Consider the following 13672-nt stretch of genomic DNA (forward strand, 5'->3'; position numbering starts at 1 on the left):
TGGTTTTAGCATTAATAAGCTGAATGCACTGTTCAGTGAAGGCCTCCGCTGTCTTATTACACTTTGCCCCCAGGAGGCATGCAACTAAGACAGATGAACAGACTTGCTAATGAATGGGGACTGGGCTTCCAATATTCCCTTCCACAGGAATGATGCATCTCTCCAACAGAGAAATGAAATAATTGAGGCAGCCTGATTATAAAACTAAAACAGCATCATTATGTCTGTCTGCCAGGGTGATCGCACGACACTTGGAATTTATGACAGATGTCACAAGTAGAAAAATAAATATGAAACACCATTTATTACAGCCACATCCACCCCAGTAAAGGGAGGAAGTAGGAATCTGAATTCTTGAATCAAAACTCTTTTTTTCTTGAAATATCCAAACATTTGAGTCAAAATAATTTCTCACATTAAAAATGTCACTAATTTAATTTTGGTGATATTTCCCTGAGAGACTGAGGGAAGAGACTGTTCTCTTATACATCAGAGAAAAAGCCTTTGCTAAGAAAATTAATAACATGAACATGATTGTAAGACTAGAATTTAAACTAGTCAAGAAACAACTATTTAAAAATTCTTTGGACACTTCAGAGTATTTTAAGGCATTCATTTCCATGTAATCAGTTGATACACACAAGGCTATAGAGATTGATTTTTCAATTAATTATATTTCTGCGTATGGTCTGCACATAGGGTGCAGAATTTCATGAAGTCAATGAAAGGAAAGCTGCAGAAACATAGGAATCAAATGACAAGCCACTGACAAACGAAGGTTGGCTGAATTAGACCAGTTAATCCTAAAAGGAGGGGAAATTGACAAAGATGATGCTAGGACAGGAGCTTCAATGAGGGTGAATTAAACAGCAAAGAATTAAGAGAAGCTCTTGGGAGAAAGCTTTCTTTATAAGCTCGCTGTTCTAGAAAATCAAACACAATGGCTATCAGACCTCTTCTGTCAGAAAAATTACATCCTCCCAAAAGCATTTGTTTCATTCTGGAAAAAAAAAAGTTATTATAAGAATTCACATATGATTAGAAGCCACATTTAATAAAATATGACTAATTTCATAATTTTCACTGCTGTTTTCATAATGACGCCCCAATAACACCTCTTTTCACGAGAAATTTTGGACTCCATTTATTTTTTTAATTGGAGGATAATCACTTTACAATGTTGTGTTGGTTTGTGCCGTACAATGCAAATCAATCATAATTATATATATATAATTATTTTATTTTAATTAAATATATATATTTATATGTCCCCTCCCTCCTGAGCCTACTTCCCTCTGGACTCCAGCTATTGTCAACATCTCAGCTTCCTCCATCTCTCCTATGAACACATGACTTTGACCTCATATCTGGGGTCTTAAGACCCAGAGGATATGATTCTGATCTCCTCCCTGCTTCTCTCTGACCCACCCCACAAATACTCAAACACGCATCAATTTTCTTTTCAGAATAGTTCAGTACAATGGCAACTCTCAATTTTTTTTCCATCCAATACACATGATGGACAAAGTCCATATTCAACGTATCCTCCACAATCAACCCAAACTGATGTGCAATTCCATCACTCTCTGCAGCTCCTTCCCACTCCCTCTGACTCAGGAGAGCAAATCAGAATTTAAAAAAAGATAAACTGTACTTATTATAGAGTTCTAGTGGCTAAGACTGTAAAGAATCCACCTACAATGCAGGAGACAAAGGTTCAATACCTGGGTCGGGAAGATCCCCTGGAGAAGGGAATGGCTACCTACTCTAGTATTCTTGCCTGGAGAATTCCATGGACGAAGAGCCCGGCAGGCCACAGTCTACGGTGTGGCAAAGAGTCAGACACAACTGAGCAACTAACAACACAAGCCTCCATGATGTTTAATTTTTTAATTTCACAATTATCTGTAAAAAAAAAAAAAAATTCATAACTATCTTTGAAAGACAATCACTACCTTACAGACCCTTAGAAAGTAGCTGTAACCAAGCTCTGATCACTTTATACTCTTGGAAGCTACCAATTACAATGCTTCTTTTAAAATACTCCTATTTCACTTTGAGTGGGTGACATCTGACAGCAAGCCACATGTACAACAATCACAAACATGAATGTCTGTGGACCAGGCATTGCAAAGAACTCCAAGTGAATGTTCAGAAAGACAAGATGGAAGGTCTGGGAAACCCTCTTGAAAGGAAGGCTCATTTTGCATATTCTCAACATCTAAGGTATAGAGAGACAAATGTACCAGGTCCTTGCTGTCTTGGCATGGGACAAGTCATATTAGCAGTGACCATACAGAAAGAAATACGTCTAGTACTGATTTCTTACTGAGCTGAGAGGAGCCAAGAAGGGACACTCATGTGTCCAGAAATGTGCACTTTCACATTATTATTGTTCTCTCCTGCAAATTGCTTGAGAGCTAGGAGGTGTCTCAGCATCTCTTTCTCGTTCAGATTTCCCAATTTGTTTCCATTATTCACCAGCCCAGAACCTCAGCTAGATAGCAAAGGATGCAGAAAGGAAAAATTAATTATATTTTCTACATAGACTTCCTCATCTTGGGTAGATTTATGAATTTCCCTTCTGTTATGCAGAAGTTAGCATTTTTTAACAACGAGAGGAGAAAATCCTTAATTGTTTTTTTTATTGCCTCCAGAGCTCCAAAGACATCTTGTGCTGTGTTGTCATTTACATTTCACATTAAATGCAAAAGATGTTTGAAATGAGCAAATATTTGTTTTAATTTGATACATCTGTTAACAGAAGTGCTAAAAAAGACAGCCAAATCACTATATTAAATTCAGCGATTTGTAAACAATTTATATTTTCATTTGTTCTGGGTTAAAAATGCCCCCAAAGCATACGTTTTTATGAAACCCACAAAGTAAACTGCATTGTATCAATCTGATGGATGTAGACCATGATTTCTTCCTCTTCATTCCATTAATTTATTTCCTAACTTGAGTTAATTAGCGAGGATCCTATTTTCAAAAGCTCTTTGAAATTCATTGGGAGAAGGGGACATTTGCAAGAACTGCTCTGCAAACCTACTGCAGAGGCAATGGGCTAAATACAAATGGTAAATTCCCCCAAGCCATTACCACACATTGAGCACCTGATTGCCATTCAACAATCTATGCAGAGAACACAGTGGGTGATTAATATATAGTTGTTACAAGAAACAGGGAGACAAGGAGAAGGAAAGAATGAGGGCAGCTGAGAGAACAGACTCATCCTCAGCAATTAGTAACCGGATGAGATGTTCTCCAAGTTCCTATTTGTCTCTCCCTAAAAGTCTGGGACATTCTGATTTCATGTCTGAATGGAGACAGAACTTCAACTTGGAGACTGATTTTGACTTGGAACAATACCCCCTAGGAGAAGAACAGACATCTACTGAGAGAAATTTTTAAAAAATTAATAAAGAGATTGGTACGGTAGAGAACAAAGAGAAATCAATTATTTTTGTTCTTGGTCAAATGGAGTCTTACTTCCCAAATTAGAGTGGGAGGTAATGTCCTATATTCAAAAAAGAAAAAAAAGGAAATTTCTTCACACTAAAGTATGAATTACTGCTAACAGTTTAAGACTTGCCTAAAGGTATATGGGGGAAGGAAGAACTAGTCTTTCAACAGATGGTCAAACAAATCCAATATCTTGTTTCTTCCTGGAATATTCTGGGCAGAAGGCAGAGGGTAAGAGAGATTGAGTCTGGTTGGGTGCCCTTCCTAAGTCCCTGGACAATGTCACATGATACAGACACCTTACTCCAGTTTCCAGAAAGGTTGCAACATCTTATCAAAGTCCTGCTTTATTTCATTTTCCCTTCCCCCTGAGCCTATGAAAAAGCCACAAAGTTTTCCCTGCTCTTGTAATAACAGAGAAACAAATCTTGACTCCTTATTGGATCTGTTTCTTTTACTTTAATGTACGTATTCTACCACTTTGGCTACAAGAATGTTGCCTATAGCATGAAATATACAGGATGGACCGCTCTCAAGGCTCTAATGTTTAAAGACATAACGTTTTCCCATTCATATAGAGATAAAAAGTTGTTATTCTGAATAACATTCGTCTTATTGCAGGTTTATAGGAACATCATAATCTTACCAACCTTGCCTGTACATACAGCTGCAAAAACAAAGGACTACAAAACACAGAAGCTTGCAACAACCAACCATACCCCTTCCCTTTTAACATATTGATAAAAGAAGCTTGAATTCTAACTCAGGTAAGATGTTTCTATGGCACACTAGTCCACCATCTATCTGCTCAGTCTGCTGGCTTTCCAGATAAAGTTGCTATTCCTTGTCCCAACAACTTGTCTCTCAATTTATTGGCCTGACATGTGGTAAGTGATAGGCAACTCGGAAACACCCTGGAGAAGCAAGGTTAAAATCTGGGAGCTGCACTTAAGTGCGTTTGAACTAGGTTTTCTCGAAGCCTAAAATTCCTCCTCTATGAAATGGAAATATGTCAAAAGCACAGCCCTTGATGCGGAATCAGGCAACCCCAACCTGCAAACTCCCTTCTCTCATTTTGCACAGACACAATAAAGTCAGGCCCACTGTACAGACACACCGGAAGCCAGGGTTAGGGCTGGGCCAAAACCCAGTTCTTGTCATCCCTCTTCAAGTGCCCTCCAACTTTCTTTCTTGTCTAACTTTCACCCTGGAACCTGTTTCTCAGGTTTCCCACACCAAAACAAACAGCACCATGATTTATTCCTCCTCGGATGCCACACTGGAGAGGGAATTGGGGAGAAAGGGAAACATTTGTTCCATCAACTCCCCCTTGACTCACACTCACACACTCACAAGGATATCTTTTTCTCCTTTCTGCTAAAAAATATTTTGAAAGACCGTTTGCTGTGTACACTACGTGTGTTTCTGGAAAAGCCCAGTCTCTCAAAGGGTGGCCACCAGGACTCTCTCCTAAGGTCTTGGGGGGCTACTGATCATGGGCCCCTTCCTTCCTGGCACACAGAAGGATCTGACTCAAAATAGTTGCATCACAACAAAAGTCTGGGAAACAAATCAAGTTCTCTGCATGGAAATCGGGTATTTTGGATAATCAATCAAGTCGCAGGAAATCTGGGAAGCCAGATTTTCTGATTCAGACAAACAAGCCAGCCCACTCCTGCTATGTTTCTGTGCTCTGATAACAAACAGACCCACCACGACGAACACTCAAGCACTATCCAGAAAAGTGGGTGTCTAAGAGCTCTACTTTCTCAAGACTTGGGTAGGAAACCACTTTGGGGGAACAAAGTCGCAGCCTGGAGAGTGTATTCCTGACAGCCTTGTTTCTGCTAAGGAGGACAAAAATGGGAACACAGTCTAATTGCCTGAGAAAGGTTGCCCGGGGTAAAGATGGACTAGATAAGGATGCTCCCTTCCAGCCCTGCAGAACTTGGCCCTTCTCAGAGGACTTTCACCTGTCCTGAGTTACCTAGTTCGACCCTCACATTTCTCAGTATTATCATCACCATTTTACCTAAGCTGTCGGCCAGCTGTGACTTGGCCAGCAGTCACAGAGCTGCCACTGGGGAACGGACCTAGACCTTCGGACTTCTGGTCAAGTCCTCTTCTGACCATAACCCCAGTCTCCAAAACAGAGAGAAGAAACATCCAGAGGCTTATATCCCTGCCTCTTCAACCTCAATGAACTTAGGTTCACACTTATAAGGCAAGGCTTGGGTTAAGAGGACCTTGGGGGCAGTGGTGGGGTGGGGGTGAGGTCTGCTCCCAGGAGGCCCTGCACCCCAGACTCACTCAGGAAGATGATGGTCTGCCTCCGGGCGCTCCTGCTCTCCTGGCTCTCCGACTTCCTCAGCTGTGGCTGCTGCCCCTGGGCAGTCAGGGTGCCCTGCTTACTCCTCCTAAGCACCTGCATCATGCTCCAGCACATGAAGGCCACGGAGACCAGGACCACGAGGTAGACCACAAAGGCACCGAAGATGCTAGACTGGAACACAGTCCAGCGGCTGGACAGGTTGGTACAGATAGACATGTTGGAGCTCTCCGGTTGCTCCTGGTGGCGAGTGCGGGAGCGGTTGCAAGTGAGTCCCCGGTGACTGGGCACGTTCACCAAGGGGTACTCGACTCCCATGGCAAAAAGCAAAGGGAGCGCCACTAGGGCGGAGGTGACCCAGACGAAGCCAATCAGCAGTTTCACCTGGCATGGCCCCGACATGGCCTTATACCTGAAAGGGTGGCAGATGGCGATGTAGCGCTCAAAGCTGAGGGTCAGCACGTGCAGCAGCGTGGCATAGCTGCAAGCCTCAAAGAGGAACGTGTGCACCTTGCAGGACACGGTGTAGCTGGGTGTGGTCAGGGGGTTCCAGATGATGCTGTAGAACTCCATGGGCATGCCGATGAGGAAGACCAGGATGTCGGAGCAAGCCAGGCTTACCATGTGATCTGTCACCTCCTTCTGCAGGTAGCCTTTCTTCTGCAGCACCTGGGTGACACGAATGGTGACACTGTTCCCCAGGATGCCCACCACGAAGATAACCAGGTACACCAGGATGAGGGTGATTTTGATCCAGGTGGCCACCTCGAATTCGGGAACGTGGCTGTGATCAATGAGCTGGGAACAGTCTCTGCTGAGATGGCTGGGGGAAGCCATGAGGAAGACAGCCAGCCAGGCAACCGGGTCCAAAGACCTTATCAACTTCCCTTCCTCCTCCCTGCGGAGCCCAAAGTTCTTGGCTGCAACTCACCGGAGTGGGCGCAGGGCTTTCTCGAGCTCACCTGGAAAAGCTAATTTGGGATTTCAGGTGCTTTTATAGAAACTTCCTGGGGCAGCCCAACCTAGCCGAAGCCGGAGGCGCTTAGGGGTGGGGTTTGGGCGGGGTGGTGACTGGGCGAGGCGTGGTGAACTCAGAGGAAGGAGGTTCCAAACTCGCTGCAGCCAGTCAGCCCACAGACCCCAGCGCGCAGGCCCTTCCCCTCCAGGTTCCTGGCTCTTTGCTCGGCTTCTCTCCGGCTCCCCTCCAAGCCACCTGGCCTTTACTAGTCAAACCCACCATCCGGGAGCACGGTCTCCCGTGCGGAGAGGCTGGAGGCCGGGTGGTCAGCGATTAATCATTAACTACCGCCGCCTGCGCTCCCGGCCCGCACACCCAGCCCAGCGGGGGATTGACTCAGCACCCAGGCACTGTCCCGAATCCAGATCTTGGCTCGGGAGCACGGGGCGACGGGTGGCCCCACCTTCCCCGCCGCCCACGCCGCCACTACCGAGATATCGTTGCCTTCCGGGCGCACGCGCATCCCAGCCCCTGAGGCGCAGCCCGGGGGGTAGCTGGACTGCGCTTCTGGACTTGGAGTCCCCGGCTAAGGGTCGGAAAGACCGGCTGCCCCCTCCTTCCCTGGGGTCGCCTTCAAAGGTTGGGCCACCACTACCAGTTTAGGGGGAGGCTACGGCTGGACCCAGGCGCCCTCCAGTTGGCGGGGGTCCCCGGAGCTGCCAGCAAGCGCTCCCTCTTTGGTGCCCAGGCGTCGAGCCCTGGGGTGTGCTGACAGTGAAGGGTCAGGCTATGCCTGGCTGGAGCTGCTGCCCCAGGAAGTCTAATAAGGTCGCCACTAAAGCCCTGCCTTTCCCGCAAAGCCTCTCGGCGGCGTTTGCACAGGGCCTGCCTCCCGTCCCTGCCTAGAGACCCGAGGAACGAGTGCCAGGCTCCTTCCTTTCAGTTTCACTCGGCTGCCCAGGGCCCTCCCCGGGCAGCGGCGGCGGGGAATCTCTAACTGGGGACTTGTAGATGCGTAAGGATGGCGCCATCCACCCGGGCGCTTCTGGTAGGAAGTGCGTCCTCCGTCCTCCTCCGAGGGAGTTGCGACCGGGACATCTAGGGCACCAGGAGGGGTAAACGTGACATTAAGGATCATGACGTTTTCCCTCTTCTCGGAGAGGAAAACCTCTAATGGACCCATCTTCCTCTTCTAATTCTAAACTCCGAAGGAACGAAGGAACGCTGCCGCGCGCGGGGGTGGGGTGAGGAGGTGGGGGTTTCTGGTGCTGGGGGGAGGCTGTCCGATGCATTGTAGAAGATTTAGCATCCCCAGGTCTCCTGCAGGCCCACACCCAACCGCCACCCAACAGGGACAGCCAGGATGTCTCCAGATGTTGCCAATTGTCCTCTGAGGAAGCAGAACTGGCCCAGGTGGAGACCCACTGCCTTGAAGGAATTAAACAGATCCTCTTTATCTGTTCATCCTGAGGGCCTAGCATAGGCCTGTCCAAAAGAGCATCCTTAAATTATCACAGATTTTATTTTCTTAGGCTCCACAATCACTCTGGACAGTGACTGCTGCCATGAAAGTTATGACAAACCTAGGCAGCATATTAAAAAGCAAAGACATCACTTTGCCGACAGAGCTATGGTTTTTCCAGTAGTCATTTATGGTCCAGCTCTCACATCCATAAAGAAGGCTGAGTGCAGAAGAATGGATGCTTTTGAACTGTGGTGTTGGAGAAGACTCTTGAGAGTCCCTTGGACTGCAAGGAGATCCAATCAATCCATCCTAAAGGAGATCAGTCCTGGGTGTTCATTGGAAGGACTGATGGTAAAGCTGAAGCTCCAATACTCTGGCCACCTGATGCAAAGAGCCGACTCAGTGGAAAAGACCCTGATGCTGGGAAAGATTGAGGGCAGGAGAAGAGGGCGGCAGAGGATAACATGGTTGGATGGCATCACCAATTCAATGGATATGAGTTTGAGCAAACTCCAGGAGATGGTGAAGGACAGGGAAGCCTAGTGTGATGCAGTACATGGGGTTGCAAAGAGTCGGACACAACTTAGTGACTGAACAACAACAAAATTATCTAACCACCACCCTGCGATGTGACCCTTTTAAAGATGAAGAAACCGGTGTCCAGGGGAATAGATGCTGCCCCAAAGGCCATAAGAGAATGAGTGAGGGAGTTGAAAATGAACCCAGATCTATCAAACCCTGAGTAGACCTATACTCCTAACAAGGAGGGAATTCTGGGAGCACAGAGGTGCTCAGAAACTGAGTTGGGAACAATACACAGAGAAACAGGGACTTTCTTTTCTGAACTCAAACCTGGGCAGGTGGGCTGAAAACCTCAGGGAGTATTTGATTTTGACACTGTCTCAGAGAAAAGAAAAAAGTTGTATGGACATTGGATCTTTACAGTTAGCACCTTATGTGGCTCGAGTTTTGTTTTGTTTCCCTTCTCTGTTATATTACAAGCTCTGAGGCCATGAACTCGACCTTTTCCCTCTCTGACACCTCTCCACACAGCCCTAAATAGTCTGTTTGCTGACTCCTCTCGGAGAAGGCACTGGCACCCCACTCCAGTACTCTTGCCTGGAAAATCCCATGGACGGAGGAGCCTGGTAGGCTGCAGTCCATGGGGTCGCTAAGAGTCAGACACGACTGAGCTACTTCACTTTCACTTTTCCCTTTCATGCACCGGAGAAGGAAATGGCAACCCACTCCAGTATTCTTGCCTGGAGAATCCCAGGGACAGTGGAGCCTGGTGGGCTGCCGTCTATGGGGTCGCACAGAGTCGGACACGACTGAAGCGACTTAGCAGCAGCAGCAGCAGCTGACCCCTTTTCCCTCTATGATTTGTGCTGTTTGACCTACTTGCTGGCCCAGAAACTCTTAACTCATTTCCTCAGTGGTGAGCTGTGCTTGGTGAACGTGACCTCCATGGCCTTACAGCTGTCCCACAAAGCTCCCACACTGAGCAAGAATGGACCCTTGGAGCTTCGGTAACTACAGATTAGAATCCTGAATGGGCTCCTCTGCAAAAGGCCCTGGTTATTTGCTGTCCCAGAGTGACTGAGAAGAAGGTCTGGAAGAACCCCGCCCTCCAACCACTGGTACCACCAGCACAGCGTACAAACACACCCACTTCTTTCTTCTCAAGAGGAAACAAGTCAGGAACCTCACAAGTATCCCTCAGTCCTGCTACTGATCCTACCTTTGAAAAGTTCCTCTTGGTCATTCTTTGAGCTCCTGTTATGTGTCTGGCACTTTCCATGATTCATTTCTTTCAATTCTCACAAGGCTACTAGGTAGACGTTATTACCCCATTGTATAGATGAGGAAATTGAAGATTGGGAAAATTAAATGACCAACCATTAAAGACTGGAGGCAGGCTTCCAACCCAGGTCTGCCTGGCACCACAGCCCTCTCTACTCTGGAAGGCTCTCTGTGCAGGACAAAACCGTGTCAGGCTGAACAGTGGCATTTTGGGGAGAGGAGCTTTTTCTAAGTCACCAGACGCTTCTCCTCTCCCCAGCTCCAGCATGCCAGTCATCCTGCAATGTATTTGATAATTCCAATTTGTTCTGCTCAGACAAGATTTCCATTATTGTTCAATTTCTTTCATCAATTTTTTTCTTTCACAAAGTGTGAACAAGGATTACAAATGCATGGCCAAATGGTGAGAATCAAGCTAATTAAAATTCGTTCCTTACAGTAGAGATGGAAAATTGCATTTTGAACAAAGGTCCAGGAGAATTGAATTTCCATTTCACCTTTGCTTTTCCTAAGACCAATTAAAAACTGTATAATGTGCTCTCATTTGTTGATAAAAGACTGGTATAACACCTGGCCTGGCTCTGTGTAATCTAGATTTCTTATTAGCATATTGTATAGAAGGGAAATAGAAGAAAAATAATGAAAAGAGAGAGGAAAGAATACGTTGGGTACCCTTTGATATCAGCTCTACTCCAGGGTCATTCTGGGTCTACACTAACTTATATTCACATTTTACACGTTCCAAGTGACCTTTGGGGTCACTTAGCCAAGTGGCTTTCACACTTTAAGCTCTAATTTTTATAATAAAATCTTACATTGGCAACCAAAGTTCAAAAAAATACACACACTTATATATACATATATTTATTTTTGCAAATTTAAATTTATTTTGTATACTCACGTTAACATTTACTCATATAAAATCAATCAATAACTTATACCCTAAAAAGTGAATAACACCTTGTTTACAAAGGTTCATGGTAAAATCACAGTGACTATACACTAAGCTATAAAGAGAACTTCAATAATTTTCAAAACTTATAAACAGTGTAGATAGCTTTATGAAGAATGCAGTACAACTAAAACATTATAACAGAGACAGAAAATTCCACCATCTCAAAAGAAAGCCAAAACCAAAACTGTAAAGTATAGAGAGAACAATGACCACAAAAAGACTTCCCTATCAGAACCTGTAGAAAATAGCTATAGGAGTTCTCATAGAAGAATTCATAGCCCTAACTAGTTATTCTAATAAACAGGAAAGCATAAAAATGTAAGGTTATTAAAAGAATAAAATTAAGGAAAATATGGAGTTACTAAAGATCAAAGGAATTATGGAAGAACCAAAGAGTAGAACTAATAAATATTCCCCCCAAAAAATTTTTAAGTAGGACTAATCATCAAGAAAGACTAGTATCAGTCTGGTAACCTGCATCTCCCACTCCCATAGCACAGGTGTGACCCTCAGAGAGGAGAAACAAGGTGAACCTAGGACCACTCAAACTTGTTGCCTGAGGAGCTTTCCAAACCATGGGGCAGGAAGAGACTCCATGCAGAGCACAGCGGAGGCAGAGGCTGCTAGACTTCACAGAGCACAGCACTGAAAGGACTGAGGGACATAGAAAGAGTTGCAGACATTGGTGCAGAGGTTCTGTTTAGTCCTTGGCCAGAATACTGAGTGGACATGTGGAGGTGAAACTCCAGGAACTGGGCAAAGTATGATTACTGAGGGAAGAACAAATGCTGGGGCTGTAAGCCAGACAATTCTTAAGGTCCCAAATTGCCGTGACATGCTAAAGTTCCAAGCAATGAGTGAAGAAACCTCACTGAACCAACCCTGGAGGGACCAGACCTTAGTAGAAGAATTAAACTAGCCACAGAGCCAAGGATACTCTAGACCTGCCTTAACAAAGATACTGACCTGAGATATCAAACAGGAGAGCCACTAGTTACCTGTAGCTCATGACACTGGAAATATGTCTAGTTCAACCTGGCATCCGGAGATGTGTTGTAAGCATAAAATATATACCACATTTCAAAGACTTTCTATGAAAAAAAGAATGTAAATGTAATTATTTTTATATATTAACTTCATGTTGAAATGATATAATGGCTATAATGGGTTAAATAAACTATATTGTTAAAACTAATTTCACTAATTCAAAAGGATACATGCATCCCAATGTTCATAGCAGCATTATTTACAATTGCCAAGTTATAGAAGCAACCTAAGTATCCATCAACAGATGAACAGAGAAGGAAGATGTGAGATACACACACACACACACACACACACACACACACACGCATATACACAGAGACAATGGAATCCTACTCAGCCATCAAAAAGACTAAATTTTGCCATTTGGAGCAACATGGGTGGACTTGGCATCAGGCTAAGTGAAATAGGGCAGACAGAGAAAGACAAATGCTGCATGATATCACATATATGTGGATTCTACAAAATACAACAAACTTGAATATAACAAAAAAGAAACAGACTCACAGATGTAGAAAACAAATGAGTGGTTGCCAGTGGGAAAAAGGAAGAGGGGACAGGCAATATAGGGGTAGGAGATTAAAAGGTACAAACTATTAGGTAGAAAAGGAGCTAAAAGGATATACTGTGCTACATGGAGGATATAACTACTTATAATAACTATAAATGGAGTATAATCTTGAAAAATTGTGAAACACTATATTGTACACCTGTAATTTATATAATACTATACACATCAACTATACTTCAATTTAAAAAATAATAAAAGTAATTTCACCTTTTTTTTAATTTGTTTGATGTGGCTATTAGAATATTTTAAATTTGATGTGGCTTACATTTGTGGTTCATGTGACACCTATGGGTTGGTATGCAAATATGGGCACAATAAAGGACAGAAATGGTGTGGACCTAACAGAAGCAAAAGATATTAAGAAGAGGTGGCAAGAATACACAGAAGAACAATACAAAAAACATCTTCATGACCCAGATAACCACAATGGTGTGGTCACTCACCTAGAGCCAGACATCCTAGAATGTGAAGTCAAGTGGGACTTACAAAGTATCACTACAAAGCTAGTGGAGGTAATGGAATTCCAGTTGAGTTATTTCAAATGCTAAAACATGATGCTGTTAAAGTGCTGCACTCAATATGCCAGCAAATTTGGAAAACTCAGCAGTGGCCACAGGCTGGAAAAGGTCAGTTTTCATTCCAACCCCAAAGAAAGTCAAAGCCAAAGAATGTTCAAACTACCGCACAATTGTACTCATCTCACACGGCAGCAAAGTAATGCTCAAAATTGTCCAAGCCAGGCTTCAACACTATGTGAACTGTGAACTTCCAGATGTTCAAGGTGGATTTAGAAAAGGCAGAGGAACCAGAGATCAAATTGCCAACATCTGCTGGATCATTGAAAACATAAGAGAGTTCAAGAAAAATATCTACTTTTGCTTTATTGATTATACCAAAGCCTTTGACTGTGTGGATCACAACAAACTGAGGAAAATTCTGAAAGAGATGGGAATACCAGACCACCTTACCTGCCCCCTGAGAAATCAGTATATAGGTCAAGAAGCAACAATTAGAACCGGACATGGAACAACAGACTGGTTCCAAACTGGGAAAGGAGTACATCAAGGCTATATATTGTCACC

At 44.2% G+C, this 13672-nt stretch overlaps 1 protein-coding gene across 1 annotated transcript in view; it reads right to left on the reverse strand.

Moving 5' to 3' along the window:
- The window catches only part of GPR39 (G protein-coupled receptor 39), a 260810-nt gene extending 253943 nt beyond the window's left edge, over positions 1-6867 (reverse strand). Inside the window, exon 1 of the mRNA XM_081579265.1 lies at positions 5776-6867. Within this exon, the coding sequence (XP_081435391.1) occupies positions 5776-6631 (856 nt within the window). The 5' untranslated portion in view covers positions 6632-6867. The remainder of the gene's footprint in view (positions 1-5775) is intronic.
- Between the last annotated feature and the right edge of the window lie 6805 nt (positions 6868-13672).

Source organism: Giraffa tippelskirchi, chromosome 3 (genome assembly GCF_054371585.1).
Source record: "Giraffa tippelskirchi isolate mGirTip1 chromosome 3, T2T-mGirTip1v1.2.pri, whole genome shotgun sequence".
Taxonomy (NCBI): domain Eukaryota; kingdom Metazoa; phylum Chordata; class Mammalia; order Artiodactyla; family Giraffidae; genus Giraffa; species Giraffa tippelskirchi.